We start from the raw sequence: 18,687 nt of genomic DNA on the forward strand, positions 1-18,687 counted from the left end.
CATCTGTTGCATTGTGTTTTGTGCACATTTTAAAGTGGCCTTTTTATTGTCCCCAGCACAAGGTACACCTGTGTAATGATCATGCTGTTTAATCAGCTTCTTGATATGTCACACTTTGGCAAAGGAGAAATGCTCAATAACAGGGTTGTGCCCAAAATTTAAGAGATATAAGCTTTTTGTGGGTATTGAGCATTTCTGGACTTTTTTTCGTAAGCTCCTTAAACATGGTAACAACACCTTACATGTTGCGTTTATATATTATTTCAGTGTAAAGTGTTGGTCCCGTGTTTCATGAGCTGAAATACAGTTTTTTAAATCCAAGAGAATTTGGCAGTATGTCCAACTGGCCTGAACCACAGACCACATGTATCCACAAAGTTCTCACTTATTGCACACACACGACTGGATGGACATGCTACTTGGCCTATGGTTATGTCACATGACGATGACCGCTTCTACGTCCATGTTCCACCTGAGTGTTTACCTGGGGTGTATTCATGAGTCTGGCAACGGAAACCGTTTACCGTGTAAGAACCAAACGGAAGCAAACAGCGAACGGACGGAAATCGGGAGGGACTTATCTGAATTTGTCCAATTGAAACTCGTTATCGTTGCAAACCCTTTTCCTTTGGCTTAAACGGTTTCTGTTGCGACGAAACGTTTTGAAACAGAAACAGCGCAATTAATGAATCCCTGATGTTGCAGTTTATTGAGAAGGGGCAATAGTCCAGAGAGTTTATATTCGGTATTATCTGTGTCGCTTTTATTAGAAAATTAATTAAAACATAGGCCTACATCCTTCGTTATTCGAATAACCTACACTGACTGAGTCAGTTCAACCTTCACCGGCTCTGTGGACTTCGAACTCCCATTACACCTGTCTTCACAACAAGGAAGTATTGAATCCTTCGTTCGTACCTTTTGAAAGGAAGCCATTTCTCAGCAAGCTCACTGGTAATGGTATTTGATAACATCAGCTAAATCATCTTTATTTCTATTAATTATTCCATTCCAAATGTATTTTTGAGAAAGGGCACGATTTATACCTGCCCGTTCTATTTGAAGTTTATTTCGCTCAAAGTGGATACTCCAGTAACGTTAGGTCAACGCCATCGAGTCTACAGACAGCTAAGGTAAACCTCAGTATTTTACCTATGTAGCCTACATATAACTAAGTAATTACAAATATTTGTTTGGACATAGGCGTGTAGGCTATGACTTGCCCATGCAACAGGTTTCTCAGACAGATTATTAAGGTTGCGGTTGTTTTTTTCTTGATAATTCACATAGGCCTATCACAGGGATCATCAACTACTGTAGATTCAGCCGCGGGACAATTTTTTTCTTGAGCGGGTGGTCATGGGCGGGTGTTGTGCCGAAAATCTCCCCTCTGCCAGAACACCGGAACATAATTACAAATCATTTTTAGATAGCACATTGACCGCAAGAAGCCTAAAACATAATAATTTCAACCCTTGTCCACATTTGTATACGATCAACTATATATCTCTATTATGCGTGGAACATTTTGGAACAGAGTTCTCAAATTAAAATCACATGGAGCTGATCTGCTAGTGTTTTATGGTATTTTATACGGCAGTTGTGATCTTATAGTTTTTGTTATGTTATTAAGAAGTTAACAGCTCATAGAACCTGCGCTTTTTCATAAACCAGCAGCTGATTGTCATGCAAATGTTTAGGACATTTAAAATATGATTTCCTATATGTATGGAGCATAGACAGTGGTGTAAAAAGACTTTAAAGTGTTTTTGGTTGGTGCCTTCTGGTTTGCTTAATAGAAGGAATTTGAAATTATTTATACTTTTACTTAAGTACTATTTTACTGGGTGACTTTCACTCTTACTTGAGTCATTTTCTATTGAAGTATATTTACTTTTACTCAAGTATGATAATTGCATACTTTTTCCACAACTGAGCCTAGAGCAGGGTTCCCCAACTGGCAGCCACTGGCCAAATAATTTATTTGCCCCCCCACGGTTTCTGAGTTTCTATCTGTGATCTCTAACACCACCGCCAGCATGGGGCACTCTGTTCACAACATTGGTATCAGCAAACCACTCGTCCACACAATGCCATACACGCTGTTTGCCATCTGCCCGATACACCTGGATTCATCCATGTAGAGCACACTTCTCCAGCGTGCCAGTGGCCATCAAAGGTGAGCATTTGCCATCAAAGGTGAGCATTTGCCATCAAAGGTGAGCATTTGCCAACTGCAGTCAGGTCAAGACCCTGGTGAGGATGACGAGCATGCAGGTGAACTTCCCTGAGACGGTTTCTGACAGTTTGTGCATCAATTCTTCAGTTATCCAAACCCACAATTTCATCAGCTGTCCTGACAATTCCATAGATGAAGAAGCCGGATGCAGAGACCCTGGACTGGCGTGGTTACACGTGTTCTGTGTTTTTGAGGCCAAATTCTCTAAAACAATGTTGGAGTTGGCTTATGGTAGAAAAATGAACATTACATTCTCTGGCAACAGCTCTAGTAGACATTTCTGTCAACTGCACGCTCCCTCAACTTGAGACATCTGTGGAATTGTTTTGTGTCACAACTACATTTTGTGGCTTTTTATTGTCCCCAGCACAAGGTGCACCTGTGTTTTGCTGTTGAATCAGCTTCTTGATATGCCACACCTGTCAGGTGGATGGATTATCTTGTCAAAGGAGAAATGCTCACTAACGGGGATGGAAACAAATATGCACACAATTTTAGAGAAATAAGCTTTTTGTGTGTATGGAAATTTTGGGGGGGGATCTTTTATTTCAGCTCATGAAACATGGGAACACTTTACATGTTGCGTTTATTTATATATAGTACCAGTCAAAAGTTTGGACGCCTACTCATTCAAGGTTCTTTTTTTTTCTTTTTTTTTTTACATTGTAGAATAATAGTGAAGACATTAACTATGAAATAACACATATGGAATCATGTAGTAAACAAAAGTGTGAAACAAATCAAAATATGTTTTAGATTCTTCAAAGTAGCCACCCTTTGCCTTGATGAGAGCTTTGCACACTCTTGGCATTGTTTCAACCAGCTTCATGAGGCAGTCACCTGGAATGCATTTCAATGAACAGGTGTGCCTTGTTAAAAGTTAATTTGTGGAATTTCTTTCCTTCTTAATGCATTTGAGCCAATCAGTTGTGTGGTGACAAGGTAGGGGTGGTATACAGAAGATAGCCCTATTTGGTCAAATACCAAGTCCATATTATGGCAAGAACAGCTCAAATAAGCAAAGAGAAATGACAGTCCATCATTACTTTAAGACATGAAGGTCAGTCAATCTGGAAAATGTCAAAAATGTTGAATGTTTATTCAAGTGCTAAAGCAAAAACCATCAAGCGCTCTGATGAAACTGGCTCTCATGAGGACCGCCACAGGAAAGGAAGACCCAGAGTTACCTCTGCTGCAGAGGATAAGTTCATTAGAGTTACCAGCCTCAGAAATTGCAGCCCAAATAAATGCTTCCCAGAGTTCAAGTAAAAGACCCCTGGCTCAGACTGTATTCTCAGTACTTTAAGTAAATGTGGCAGCAATTACAGCTTCAAGTCTTCTTGGGTATGACACTACAAGCTTAGCACACCTGTATTTGGGGAGTTTCTCCCATTCTTCTCTGCAGATCCTCTCAAGCTCCGTCAGGTTGAATGGGGAGTGTTGCTGCACAGCTATTTTCAGGTCTCTCCAGAGATGTTAATTCGGGTTCAAGTCCGGGCTGTGGCTGGGCCACTCAAGGACGTTCAGAGACTTGTCCCAAAGCCACTTCGCCATTGTCTTGGCTGTGTACTTAGGGTTGTTGTCCTGTTGGAAGATAAACCTTCACCCCAGTCTGAGGTCCTGAGTGCTCTGGAGCAGGTTGTCATCAAGGATCTCACTGTAATTTGCTCCGTTCATCTTTCCCTCGATCCTGACTAGTTTCCCAGTCCCTGCCGCTGAAAAATATCCCCACAGCATGATGCTGCCACTACCATACCTCACCGTAGGATGGTGCCAGGTTTCCTCCAGACACTTGGCATTCAGGCCAAACAATTCAATCTTGGTTTCATCAAACCAGAGAATCTTGTTTCTCATGGTCTGAGAGTCTTTAGGTGCCTTTTGGCAAAATGCAAGCGGGGTGTCGTGCCTTTTACTGAGGAGTGGCTTTTGTCTGGCCACTACCATAAAGGCCTGATTGGTGGATTGCTGCAGAGATGGTTGTCCTTCTGGAAGGTTCTCCCATCTCTACAGAGGAACTCTGGAGCTCTGTCAGAGTGACCAGCGGGTTCTTGGTCACCTCCTTGACCAAGGCCCTTCTCTCCTGATTGCTCAGTTTGGCCGGCAGCCAGCTCTCGGAAGAGTCTTGGTGGTTCCAAACTTCTTCTATTTAAGAATGATGGAGGCCACTGTGTTCTTAGGGATCTTCAATGCTGCAGAAATATTTTGGTACCCTTCTCCAGATCTTTGCCTCGACACAATCCTGTCTCGGGGCGCTATGGACAATTCCTTCGACCTCATGGCTTGGTTTTTGCTCTGATGTGCACTGTCAACTGTGGGACCTTATATAGACAGTTGTGTGCCTTTTCCACAGCTGGGCTTTAGGATGATCAATGGAATCAGGATGCACCTGAGTTCAACCCTGGGGCGGCAGGGTAGCCTAGTGGTTAGAGCGTTGGACTAGTACCCGGAAGGTTGCAAGTTCAAACCCCCGAGCTGACAAGGTACAAATCTGTCGTTCTGAACAGGCAGTTAACCCACTGTTCCTAGGCCGTCATTGAAAATAAGAATTTGTTCTTAACTGACTTGCCTAGTTAAATAAAGGTTAAAAAATCATTTTAGTCTCATAGGAAATAGTCTGAATACTCATGTAAATAAGGAATTTCAGTTTTTTATTTTTTATACATTTGCAAACATAAAAAAACTGTTTTCACTTTGTCATTATGGGGTATTGTGTGTAGATTGATGATTGTTTGTTTTTTTAAAATCCATTTTGGAATACGGCTGTAACGTAACAAATTGTGGAAAAAGGAGAGGGTCTGAACACTTTCTGAATGCACTCTGTATATATAGTTTTTTTTGGAGGGGGGGACATAAGACTGTAAAATCACCTGCAAATCAGCTCCAAGTGATATATGTGATCATTTTCAAATGTTAGCAAGGTTTGAAATGATTTATGTTTTAGTCAAATATTGTATCTGTTTAGGCTTCTTGCGGTTCATTTGAAGACTACAAATTATTTGTCATTATGTTCTGACCCCCTGACTATCCACTCAAGAAAAAATTGTCCCGCGGCTGAATCTATTTGACTATCCCTGGCCTAAAGCTTCCTCATTTACCCAAGCAACACTTTTTATTGTTTCAGATGAACAGCACCTCAGAGGAGATGGCGATGGACTCGGAGGTCCCCCAAAATGAGTCTCTCATACGTTTCGCGTCCCCAATTCTTAACAAGTCAGACATATCCAACATGACAATAATTCAAACAGGGAATGGGACTATTGTGGCACACGATATCTTCTTGAATACGACTGCTGCTCAAGCTCTGTCGGGGATCTTTGTCTGGTCAGCACTGCTCCTCACTTGCCATCAGGTAGGTTACATTTGATCAGTTTTCTGCCTCTGTACTCGTTTTGATGTGAATCTAGTGAACAAAATCAGTGGCAAGTTAAAAGCATGGCTCCAGGCGTTGTCAGTATCACTCAGCTTTTAGGCAAACAAATGCAAATATGTAATGGGAGCTAGGAAGGTGTTGTGGGTTGCCTACACCCTTACCAGAGGGCAAAGACTCCAGCCAGACAATACATTTTGTTTTGTGTTTTTCACTTCTACATTTGATCCAGTATCAGGTGTTGACCAGACCTACTTTCTCCTCGCCGTCTCCATCATTGAGAGGCAAGGCTGAGTGTGAAAGTTAATTGGCTCCTATCTGTAAAGTGACGGTTTGTACATAGTGTGTCATTGTTTCTTAATTGTTACTAGGTGATCCATTAGTGTTGCTGTTTGCGGGCACTTCCGTTGACCGTGACTACCACTGATAACAACACAATGCAAACAGAGCCGTCATCGATCAAATGGCTGGGCAGGGCAGTTATATAACTTTAACCAAGTATAATAAGGCCTATCCATGATTATATTCACATTCATTATAGGCTTACTGAAGGGTGTTTTTTCTTCAGTTATTGCTATTTACGCAGTCTCTTGCTGTAATCTTTCAGTGGAGACGATGGTGATACTTATCACCAGACTGCGGTTTCATCAACTCAAGAGAGGGTGGACATTTGAATGGCATGCATTATCAGCAGAGATGTGCAGGTGTTGTCGAGGTCACATTTCCAGCGACGTAATAAAAGGAGAGGATCACGTTTTGCGAGGGGCAATCAGCGAAGGACCCGTGTGTTTTATGCTGCTCAGCATTGGGGAGCGAGGCGTCTCTTCTCATATTGTGCTGATGAACCGATAAACCTGAGTGCTGCTGAGAATGGGTCCATCCAACCTTTAGCGGCTGTATAGACAGGAAGCCCCCAGGGAGTCCCACTGTGTTGGCTCTGGTTGGAGATTTAGATGATCACAATATTTCTAGATAGGAATATGATGGTATTATTGTCCCCAGGGTTTATGTGCTGACCTTTTCTATACGCTGGTTGCAACATTTCTGATACGTTTCACATTATCATCAGCTCATACTTTATTACTGAAAATACATCAAGCAGAAGTAGGCATACCTCTGGTATAGCGAGCATACCCTTTTTTTTTTACTAGATTTAACATCTTATAAAATTTAAATTGTTCATAAAAGGAGTTCTACAATTTTGTAATTAGATGTGTTTTTTTTACAACACGCAAAAAATACTGTCAATTTGGCATTCCATGGAGTCTCCCGTTCCGTCCATCTGTTTTAGTTTTGGAGTACTTTGTTTTCCCATCCACTCCCCATTGAAGCAGGCCAGATATGAACATATGTGGCCTGTGAGATAGTTGCAGGGTTGCATGAGGCAAGCACACAGGGAGATTAAAAACAGCCTTCCCAACAGGATTGTTTTTATTTAGTATTCTGGTGTATCATCAGATTTTCCTCCATTTTCCTTCCTTCCTCTCCTCTGGAGAGGTCTCCTCCTATCCCAATTCTGCATACTAACACTGTATGCTGGTCGATGCTGATCTTAGATATCCCAGTCTGCTCACTGTGGTCCAAATCACCAGGTGTTACAGTGCTATGGAGTGTTACTGATGTTCTCTGACACACTACACTGTTCAGACCTCCCACTTCCCGGGGCAGCTTGTCATGGAGAGAGGAGGGTCATAATATCACACTATAGTCAGTGTGATGTGTGGTCTTCTCATTCTGTCTGGGTGTTCTGTATAGAGCTGTCGGGCTCAGTGCGCGCCCCTCTCACTTTCTCACGGACTCTGCTTGGTATAAACGCGAGACACTCCACACACTTTCTCATTCCAACATGGACGTTTGGTGTGTCACAGCTGTCAGTGCCAGGGGCGGGCTGGGGAGTGTTATGAGGTAGAGTTATACGCCTTTCAAAGACCAACTGAAATTAGCTGGGGGATGGACTTGGGTTACTGCTCAACTAAGGAAGATGGGTATTGAGTCTGAGTCAGGCTAGAGCAGAGTCATTACCCAGGGCACAGCTCTGTCTGTCTGCCTGTCAGCTCAGCATTATGGAGCCTGGAGGACCGCAGTCTTTCCACCAGCCATTCAGGGGAAATGGAGGACATCAGTCTGCAGCCTGCTTCACTTCTCAGGAGAGCCCCATGCATCACGCCCTGGCATTGGCCAGCCTCTAATGTGCCACCTCTAATGGCCATTTAATCATGTTGCATGAGTCTGTGTAAGTGGACCTGAAGTCAAGAAATGCCATGGTGCACCACTTGAAATGGATCAAACTGCAATACTCAACTCTGACCATTGCTTTTAGTTTCCTTTGGCATTTGCCCCTGAAAATATGTAGTTGATTATGTGCTTCACAAACTGAATTATGTAATGGATGCTCTGAACTTTCCTTCACCCCATGGCCTTGACTCCAATTCTGAGAAATGTTGGTTCCTAGAATAGGGAATCATGCCACACCATTTAGCATTCACATACTGCATTATGTTTTTAAATGATTCAGTGAAATTGAAGAGTTCAATCAAATTCAACCGTCTGAGACACAAGTTTTGAAGCAGTGCACCCCTCTACTTCTTTCTGTTCTCCCTCCCAAGTGTAAAAACGTCCGTCCAACACATCTCTAGGAGAGTTGATCCTATAACACAGACGTTCACTTTTCAGTCAAGCGTTTGCATTGATCAGCAGAAATTCATCCCGCTCACCTTGTTACCCCAATTATGCAGTGTTATCATTCTGGGTTTTCATTTTTACCCTCATCTATCTTTTTCTTACCTCTCGACCCCAAACCTACAGACACGGTCCTTTTTTAAATATATTTTAGTCAATGCTGTAATGCTGTCCTTCTAAAGCCTGTTGGGCCCTGTGTGATAGCCAAATTGTGCCTTGAGAGGGTTCCAAGGAAGTGCCGTTTATTCATAAGAACCCATCTCTTTGAAGCACTGGCCCCCTAATACTGCTCGTCAGGTTGAGCTCAATTATTCATAATGGTTGATCTAGGGGCTGAAACTGGGATTTGAATACCTCAATGCATTCTTGCCTAGTCAGTGCTCTTGTTATTTTAATAACTATTTTTGTTTTGTTTCTGTGTTCCTTTTCCAGATCTACACACACCTGAGGTCCTACACGGTCCCTAACGAGCAGCGCTACATCATTCGCATTCTTTTCATCGTGCCAATCTATGCGTTCGACTCCTGGCTCAGCCTGCTCTTCATCAGCAACGACCAGTACTATGTCTACTTTGACTCCGTCCGAGACTGTTATGAAGGTACGGTAAACCAACCACCCCACCCTTCTCCTCCCTTTCGCTGTTGCCTCATATCTCAGCCAGCACGTTGATAGCGGTTTACTCTATAAGCACCTGTACAGGCGGCAGTAGTCAGACACCGGGCGAGTTCTGTCTGGCCAGTAATGACATTTAGACCTATTATGAGTTCTGAAAAAAACATTTTATGACTATAAGGATTGAAGCTAAAACGGACTGGCCCAACCTGTTTTTCCTCACCTGTCAGTGCCGCCCTATGGGCAGAGAGGTCCTATTGTTCGTGGTGTTCTGTTTCCAGGGCGTGTAGACTTTCAGACCTGTCTTTTTTCCTCTTAGGCTTAGTGGTTTTTGTATTCTATTTTTTGCAAAAGGTGGAAAAGGGATGTACTTTAGTTCAGATCATTCTAATCCAAACTAAACTAGTTAAGAGTTGTTTTTAATTCAAACATAAAGGAAATGTTCATCTTCCTCATAGCTATTCTTCACATTTAATTATTAATGTCTCACGAATTTTCGTCAAAGCCTTTCTTTAATAGTCATTATGTACTGAAGCAATAAGAAAAGACTGTCGTACTTTAATAATGGCAGAGGTGAATCACATGAATAATTGTTTAAGTGTCATTTGATATATGGACAAAACTATTAGTATTTCACATACATTATTGACCAGATGAATTTAGTGTTTGAGACAAGTTTATGATTGGTAGTGGAGATTGCTCTCTAAAATCAGCATCTGAAAGCAGGGTAACTGTTGCATTGCATTGAGTCAGCATGGCCAGGGCTAAAGCACTGTGTGAAACTCTGTGCCCCTGATACTTGAGAGGGTAACTTCCATTTGCTTTTTTTTTTTTTAAACCTCTCCTGAAATGGCAACCAATGATTTGAAGGACAGAGAACCATCCCAAGCCTCTTAGTGGTGGGGAGAAAACATTGATTGGTAAAAAATATGATTATTGTAAAGTGAAACCCTATCACCAAAGTATCATTTCAGTTTCCACAGCTTCTAAATTAGGACGTAAGATCTCTACAGTGCTATGCTATCATCACAATCTGGCCCACAATATTACCTGCAGCACAGCACAGAATGCTCACAGATTGAGCATTCATGTTTATGAGGAATGATTTATATAGACAGAACATGAATATTTACTGAGATTAGCTGGAATCGGTAGCCCTTTACACTCGTACCCGTATATATACGGGTTGAAATGGCAGATTTGGGCACCAATAAACGGCTAAATTGGAAAGCATTGGCTGTGCAGTAACATGCCATACATGCACTTCAGTACTGTATGGGTTCCGACATCCGTGCTGAACTTGAGCACCCAGGCGGTGTCACTCCCATCCCTCCCGCGAATTGGACGACTTTAGCAAATGTTTTGTTGTCTGAGTGAGGGAAGTGCAGTAAATTAAGAGAACTATGTATTTTGAAATATGAGAAGTTGAGGATTATAATTAACACCGCTTTGATGTCATACAAGCAGGCCAAACACACGAGTCCTAATGTGCAACTTCACATTTCCATATCATAAAACTCATGTCATATACAGTGTCGACGTTTATGATCACTATGTTTAATGTACATGTTGAGATGATGACACACCCAGGGTTATTGTGAACAGAACGAGCCTATGTTTGTCTATTGTGACAAACTCCCCTGTGGCACACACACCTGAATGCAGTCATGATTCCTTTCTATGCGCAACAAAATTATGATCTGTTTTCCTGTATTGCATTGTGAAATCCTAACACTGTAAGATGATATTTTATAACTTAGCTTGTCATGTTGGCAAAAGAACAGGCTTTCAAATGATGCCCACCTGACCCAGATCGTGATTTGTAATGGTCAGTTTTTGGATTGCATAAACGACAACAGTAATTGAGTGATGGCAGGGTTGTGTTCCAAACAAAATAACTAAAAGTATGTTTGCTCTAATTCCTCAACGGAACAGCTAGGAGAGCGAAAAGCAACTTTACAGTGGAAGACTCTTCTTTTAGTCATAAACGTGCGTTGAAATGACTTGTGCACACTTTGGAGAGGTGTGTAGCTACCTCTCACTCAAAACCTTGTCATTTTTTTATTTCTTATGTTGCGCCTACCCCACATTTTCCAGGAATATTCTCGTCATGTTACTGAATGTAATCAAGAGTATTTTCTGATTTCGGAATCAACAGATGCGGTGAAAAGTACAGTAAATGTAAAATGCACATAAAATCAACAGTGTGATGTTTTGGATTCAGCGTTGTCATGTGAACTGTTGTGTCCTCACCTTTTGGTAATTAATAATAATTTCCCCTTTATCTCTAAACTGTTCCCTTTTAATTGCTTGCATGGTTATGCATTTCATATTTCTCCTGAAAGAAATGTAGCCCTATTCATGTAGGCTAATTCCCACCCGTGTAAAGAGTTAATGGTGAAACAGCCACATCTGTTTGTGATATTACAACATCATTGAACGCGCGGAAGAGCACAATATCTACTGCAAAAAAAATGTTTTACCATGCTGCACGGCGCTCCTCAGCTCAGCAACAAAAACAATAACTGTGGTGGTGGGGCGGCCAGTGGTGCTGTTTCCCTCTACTACGGATTCCATTTTCAAATGGACTGACCCGTGACGTTGAATTGTTGTTTTTGAAAATGACCCCCACTTGCAAAACCTAGAATCAGTGTTGTAAACAACATTCCAACATAATGTACAGGAATGTATGTGAGTGACTTTGTCCCTTCTCTCCGTGACAGCATTTGTGATTTACAACTTCCTGAGCCTGTCCTTTGAGTACCTCGGGGGAGAGAGTGCCATCATGTCTGAGATCCGAGGGAAGTCCATTGAGTGAGTGCTCCCAGTCCCATCCCCCATACCATGGTCTCATACTACACGCTATGCAAGTAGCTTTCATAAAACCCACCCAGAATGTTGTGGATTTTTCAGTTCGTATTGCAAGTCTTGCAGTCACCCAGGGTCAGTCTGTCATTTCCTCGAATTAACTTCTTGATCTTGTTTTAAGGTAGTCTGACTTCAAGGATAATGCTGTCTTGTATTTTGGACACTAGAATGATGTCTTTAAATCTCGTACACATTCAAAGGATACATTTGTGACCACACATTTTCTATCATTCCCAGGTCGAGCTGTATGTATGGTACCTGCTGCTTAGGTGGAATAAGCTACTCTATTGGCTTTTTAAGATTCTGTAAACAGGTGAGTTTCCATCTCCCTCCCTGCTTGGGTGATGAAAGCACTCTGAAAATATGGAAATAGGAAATTGTGATTTGTTATTTTAATGTCACCTCATTGAACTTTTTTCAAAAGCAAGATCGCTCCTCTATTGCGAAATGACAGCCATTATAATTGGCTGTCCACTTTTTAGAGGATAAGGTTGACTGGTTAAAAAGGAAAATGAAAGCAATCTGAGAACAGGTAAAAGCAGCTCTGTAATAAGCACAGAGAAATAACATGAGCTGTCAGCTTGAGACTGTCCCCATAGTGTCTTGGGGATGCAGTCTGTGCTCTGAGTCTTACCCTGATGGCAATTGGATCTGAAAGGTATGTCCTCAGAACAGTGAATAGATGTCCAGAAAATGGAGCTGATTAACACTTGGCATGTTCTGGCTGGACTCCTACGTGGGGTGGTTTCAAAGCACAACCTTGCTGTTCTTTTCCCTCCGGTAGCAGAGTTGAAAGGGATAGAACTATATATGCTCTGTGAGACGACAAGTTGGAGGAAATGGGATCAATAACTGCATTTAGAGATTACTCCGGGTTTCAAGAGGAGGACCTCTAATCCAAAAGCACCGGCCTGTCCTCAAGTTGCTATATCATTTCCCATTTAAAGGTCTGCAGATAGCCCCAGTAAGGAAAACTACTGACCCTTGAAACTCAATCACATGCCCCTTAGTGTACTTTAACATTACTTCAGACAGTACATTGTTTTGGCATAATGGCAATACATGCATATTTTTGAGATTTTTACATGTTATATCATACATTGCAAATTGATAGACACACAATTTCCACAAAATGTTCATTCATTTCATAGATTACTCAGTGTTTGAAGACGTACAGTTGGCTACCTTTCAAATCCAATAACCAGCATGAAGTAGTTGTCACCTGCATTGTTCCTGGTTTTGTTTCTGTGTTCAATGCATGTCCCATCCTGTATTGATGTCATGCAGGCCACTCTTCAGTTCTGTGTCGTCAAACCCATCATGGCCGTCATCACCATCCTCCTGCAGGCCTTTGGCAAATATCATGATGGAGACTTTAAGTGAGCACAACCTTTCATTCCATTCCATTTCACCCATTCAACTTCCCTTTGCATGCTCGCACTACTCATTGTGTTTGTTTTTTTGCTTTTTACATTTCACATGAATCTATTAGACATTGATATTTACAATATGAGTATTCCATTTGGATGGAAATTCAGAAACTGAATGTACATAGATCCCTACTAACGTCTGTATTGATCCTGTTCCCATCTGCAGTGTGAATGGAGGATACCTCTACATCACCATCATCTACAACATCTCTGTCAGCCTGGCCCTGTACGCTCTCTTCCTCTTCTTCTTTGCTACCAGTGACCTGCTGAGGCCTTATGAACCCGTGCTCAAATTCCTCACCATCAAATCTGTCATCTTCCTGTCCTTCTGGCAGGGTGCGTTGGTCCCTTACCTTGACTTAATATCAACAGATTCAAACCCTGATGGGGTTGGAAAAGTCTACAAAATACATTGTAATTGATACATTAGACTGGAGTAGCACGTGAAGGTGTTGTCTTTTTGTCGTTTAGGTATGTTGCTGGCCATCCTGGAGCGCTGTGGGGTCATCCCTAATGCCCTGTTTATCGACGGCCAGGAGGTGGGGGCCGGCACAGTGGCAGCAGGCTGGCAGAACTTCATCACCTGCATCGAGATGTTCTTCGCTGCTATCGCCCTGCGCTACGCCTTCACCTGCACCGTGTACCAGGAGAAGAAGAACGATCTACCAGGGACACACGGTAACTGTACTTCTACACGTCCATAGAGAGGGGAGGTATCTGTTGGAGCTGATGAAATGGTCATTAGGAGGGCTGGGAATTGCCGGACACGATATTAGCACTATACTTGGGTGCCGATACAATATGTATTGCAATTCTCACGATTCTGTATGTATTACGATTCGATACAGGGATTTCTTTGCAATTCAATGTTCCAAACATATGGCTCACCATATGTCTGCTGCAGAATTTCCCTTAAGTGTTCAATTGGGATGCGATCTGGTGACCCCACACACACACTTTAAACCCCTTATGCTCCTCTGAGGCCCCTTTTTCAAAGTCACCGAGCCATGGTAGACAAAATAATGGGATGTTAATTTATTAATTAACTCAGGAACCGCACCTGTGTGGAAGCAACTGCTTTCAATATACTTTGTATCCCTCATTTACTCAAGTGTTTCCTTTTATTTTGGAAGTTACCTGTAGGTGACAATGCAGTTTTCTGTCCCATTCCCTGACTGTAAACAGGGAATGGGAAACGGGTCAGAGAGACATGGCAAGAGTGAACAGTGTGAACCAGGCAGGCCAGAGGTCAGCAGAGGAATGGTCTTCAGGGTGTTCATCATTACTCATGGCTCACAGGAAGGTTGCTAGCACAGCACACTATAGAAAGAGCATTTCATAGCCACTATACGCTTAATCGCAGGAACTAGCAGTACCGCTCTGACGTCAATACCTTTCACATGAGCAGAAGACAAATGGAGACCAAGGGAAAAGCCTTCTGCGGAGATATCAATCATCTCAGCTTGTTACCTCCTGCAACAGCAGTCCTGCTGAGGCCTTGGGCTATAGGAGACAGACGTACAGAAAGAAACGGAATCGCTGAATCCTGATTAAGTGTGAAATGTTTCCATGTCCATTACATTTGACCGGTAAAAGTGTTCTCTTCATGTTGCCGAGTGATCAAAAGAACCTTGTGACAAAATGAATAGTGATTTCTCCCATGCTCGGCCTTCTTCGTGCTCCCGTACAAAATGTATTATTAATTTGCTATAGTTGCTATTCATTTAAAACTAATGGTAATGTAGCCGCAGAAAGTTAAGCAGCAAATTAGATTTTTATTGTGTTCTAAACTTGTAAATGAAATGCAGCTGAAGCCAGACTATTCTCTGAGGAGTTTCCAAAAGTATGGTTTTGAAAGTTAATTTTCCCTCTCAAAGGGACACATGGTGTTGGGGCTACATTTCTTATATGCCCCACTGAGTTGTTATTTTCTACCAAAGCACCAATTCAAAGGTCATAATTCAGTGCTATAGTATGTGACTGGACTGCATAAATATTACCTGAACCAGAAAGATTCCCATTAAGACTAGTCTAGCCTTTTGATATTGCTGCCGAGAGTTGTAGTCACAGCCCCATCCAACCCTCCCTGGGCTGCGAAGTGTCAGAAGGTCATTAATGTGTGGTGTTTTCAATGCCTGTGGAGATTTGGGAGGCTTATATACCTCCAGGCTGTCCTCCTCCAACCCTGACTGAGGCCAGCCCCAGCCCTAGTTGCAAGACAGGCCAGCTGTGAGGAGAAGCTCAGGAGAGCATGCCTAACCACTACTCTGACCCTGAAGCACAGCGGAACCCTCTGCCGTGCCGCCTTCCCTCCAGAGACCTGGCCTAGACTGCACTGTCGCTGACCCTGAAACAGAAGGCTGCGTTGGTTCTGTCTGCACCGGACTGCTCCCGGGACGTTGGATGAGACACCCTGGTATTATAGGGTCAAGTATCAGCCTGGCCCACAGCTGGAGGGGCTCAGTCGGTGAAGTGACTGGGAAGGTAGACAGAGGAGAGGAAGCATCTTCCTCACTCCCACTAAATTGCTGCAGACCCCCTGTCATCTCTCTCTATGCTCTCATCCATCAACCCAGAATAGAGGAACACTGGGCACAAGGACTGAGCAGTCTTAAAACCAATGAGTTTGCATGAGTGAGATTCGTATCAACTGTGATTCTGGACTAGGGAGTTTTTCCTAATGAGTCTCTGTCAGCACCTTGTCTTCAAAATGGATGAATTTAGTTTTCATAAGCGTAACTACTCTTGTATTTCTCATGTTGTATATTGTATTTTCTATGGTTTGATATTCAGATCAAAGTTATGTCCTATAAACAAGTTAAATGACCATGTCAAAATGTGTCTGTTGTTATGTACTTCTAGACAACATCGCCCCCATGCAGAGCATCTCCAGTGGTCTGAAGGAGACGATGAACCCTGGGGACATGGTCCAGGATGCCATCCACAACTTCTCCCCAGCCTACCAGCAGTACACCCAGCAGTCCACCCAGGAGGTGGTACAGCCCAGCCAGAACAACGGCAAGGCAGGCACAGGCGGCAGCAACAAGAGCTCCAAGAAATCTGACAAAGTCCTGCTGATTATCTCTGATGACGAATTCTAAGGAGTCGCCCACCACCACGGGTATCCATGTCTTTGTTTCCTCACCACACCCAGGACAACACTGGCACAGCATATCCCACTGTCAAACCTGGCATCCGTCTGTGTGGTTTATTTTCATCTTCTTTCATTTCATTTCTTAAGATGAACTCTTTACTCTCTTTATTCTTGCAGGAAAGATCAAGAAGGGAACTGAAATGAAGATTTTAATAACCTTATGAGATGCCTTTTGTTTCTGCCTTGCTAGTCATGATACTATGGGGAAAATAGCCTGTCTGCTGAGCCGTTTCAGACATGGCAGGTAGTGATGCAATTTTTATTTTGGTCTTTTCCCTGATCCTGGTTCGGTCTCTATCGTAGCAGTGACTGAGCTCTTCTCTGGCCGCTGAAGTATGTACTCCACTCTCTCTGATTCATGGGAGTTTCAAATAGGAGCTGATTAATGTACGACTTCAGGAGGGAACCCAGGAATCGTGCCCGTCATGGCTGGCTCTGACACTTCAAGGACCATCTCTTGCATTTGCGTGTTTGAAGTATTTGCTCAGCAGTCCTCTGTTGAGTCTCCTGACGAACTGAATTATTTTTTCAAAGACACAACTGACTTTGGAGCAGGAACTTCAAACTCTAGACTTTGGCGCTTTGAAATCCTTTGTATCTAACATGCCACAGACAAATTGGAGGATAAGGCCGACTCCCACCAACTTGGAGGGTTGTGGTATTCTCATTAATTTTCTCAGCATGGATTTCAGTGTATAATTCAGCAGAGCTCTACAATGTTAACCCTAAAAAAAAAAACATTTGCAGTATTGTAAATAGTTTGAGTAGAACCTTTATAGTTTCTGATGTTCGTATTATTGTTCCTTTCAATTCACTGAAGATAACATTTGTACAGCAATTGTTTGATTGGTTTAAATGTTAAATTATGCAGTGTACTTTGGTCTCAATGTTTAATTTTTAAGACATGTTTGCTGTTATGTTTACCTTAATGACAAAGTTTGATAAATTGCTATATTGTAAATAAGCTATGTAGTATTAACAATGTGTTTTCAGTGATTTCTGCAGATCAGTTTGACATTTAAGTTGGTTTCATGTCATTAGAAAATAAATATTTTGTTTCTGTTTGTGGCAAATTGTGATAGAGGGACACCATCTACCCTATCATTTTGAACTGTGTTTAAGTTAGGGAAATTATGTGCAATGTAATCACTTTTCCATACCCCATGTGCCAATTATTGCTGCCTTACTGGGAAAGCAGAAACAGATGTAGAGTTGGATATAAAGTGATCACTGAGATGTAGTGTAACTATGGTGTCTATTACTGAATTCTGGTTTATTTGGTTGTCACATTTTTGCACTCAGGTAAAATAAACGATTAAAGAGATGTTCTGGGACTCTTGCGACTACAAAAGTATTTTTTTAAACCTCCAGTTTTGGCCTGGATATGTGAATGTGTAGTTTATATATGCAAATGTGCAAGAAAAAAAGGAATGTCTGCCACTCAGGTCAATCTGACGAAGATCCAACTCTGGCTTCCATCTGGCCACTATACAATAAAGCCTGATTGGTGGAGTGCTGCAGAGATGGTTGTCCTTCTGGAAGGTTCTCCCATCTCCACAGATTAACCACTTGGGTTCTTGATCACCTCCCGGACTAAGGCCCTTCTCCCCCGATTGCTCAGTTTGGCCGGGCGGCCAGCTCTAGGAAGAGTCCTGGTGGTTCCAAACTTCTTCCATTTAAGAATGATGGATGCCATTGTGTTCTTGGGGACCTTCAATGCTGTTGACATTTTTTTGGTACCCTTCCACAGATCTTTGCCTCAACACAATCCTGTCTCAAAGCTGTATTCACTGTCAACTGTGGGACCTTGAATATTTAGAATTTTCTTACATTAATTTATTAATATTGAAAAATATAAACATGAATATAGAAAACATGCAAATATTTCTATATATCATTGAGCATACTATACTTTATGAGCATATTAATTTTCCAGAGTGGGGTCTCTGCTAGTTTTGACCTTTTGCCTACTGTACCAATTTCTCTGTAGAAAATGTAACCAATCATAGCCCTCCTTTTACTTGTATCACTGCACATCCTGAAAATCACCAACAGAAGGCGATCATATGTCCATTTCATATGTCCATTTACACATTCTCTCAGTTGGTAATGCTTACAAAACTTACTGAAATTGAGCAAAACGTGTAGAATATTTGTCACCAGGATATGACAGCGATTTCTACATTGGCCACTTATAATTATGGACATTTTCGGAAATGACAATGCAAAAATGGTAAAAAATGAAAATCCTATTTGTAGCACCTTTAAAGGAGACCTGGGTAAGGCCAAATTGTTATAAATATGCCAACATTGATTCATTATTTCTCTATTAGGCTTT

The 18,687-nt window shown here is 42.1% G+C and overlaps 1 protein-coding gene across 4 annotated transcripts; it reads left to right on the forward strand.

The window, feature by feature from the left end:
• Positions 1–620: 620 nt before the first annotated feature.
• LOC112246051 (transmembrane protein 184B) lies at positions 621–17,683 on the forward strand. Of its 4 annotated transcripts, none has more exons than XM_024414318.2 (10): positions 621–1,133; positions 5,361–5,588; positions 8,718–8,883; positions 11,621–11,711; positions 12,003–12,078; positions 13,053–13,144; positions 13,362–13,531; positions 13,667–13,873; positions 16,058–16,316; positions 16,467–17,683. In XM_024414318.2, exons 2-9 carry the CDS (start codon positions 5,361–5,363, stop codon positions 16,294–16,296), a joined length of 1,269 nt encoding a protein of 422 aa, XP_024270086.1. In that variant the 5' UTR covers positions 621–1,133; the 3' UTR covers positions 16,297–16,316; positions 16,467–17,683. The 4 variants fall into 4 exon arrangements, with proteins under 4 accessions (XP_024270086.1, XP_024270085.1, XP_024270087.1 ...); XM_024414317.1 differs by having other exon boundaries at positions 621–954; positions 1,066–1,133; positions 16,058–17,683; XM_024414319.2 differs by having other exon boundaries at positions 621–954; positions 16,058–17,683.
• The last annotated feature ends 1,004 nt before the right edge of the window (positions 17,684–18,687 follow it).

The sequence above is a fragment of the Oncorhynchus tshawytscha genome, linkage group LG09 (genome assembly GCF_018296145.1).
Source record: "Oncorhynchus tshawytscha isolate Ot180627B linkage group LG09, Otsh_v2.0, whole genome shotgun sequence".
NCBI lineage: Eukaryota > Metazoa > Chordata > Actinopteri > Salmoniformes > Salmonidae > Oncorhynchus > Oncorhynchus tshawytscha.

Excerpts from the sequence above, each read along its gene's own strand:
- LOC112246051 (XM_024414318.2), top strand. The coding sequence starts at position 5,361 with ATGAACAGCACCTCAGAGGAGATGGCGATGGACTCGGAGGTCCCCCAA. Across the intron at positions 13,145-13,361 it reads TATCATGATGGAGACTTTAA|TGTGAATGGAGGATACCTCT; the intron begins GTGAGCACAACC and ends TCCCATCTGCAG. Across the intron at positions 13,532-13,666 it reads CTTCCTGTCCTTCTGGCAGG|GTATGTTGCTGGCCATCCTG; the intron begins GTGCGTTGGTCC and ends TTTGTCGTTTAG.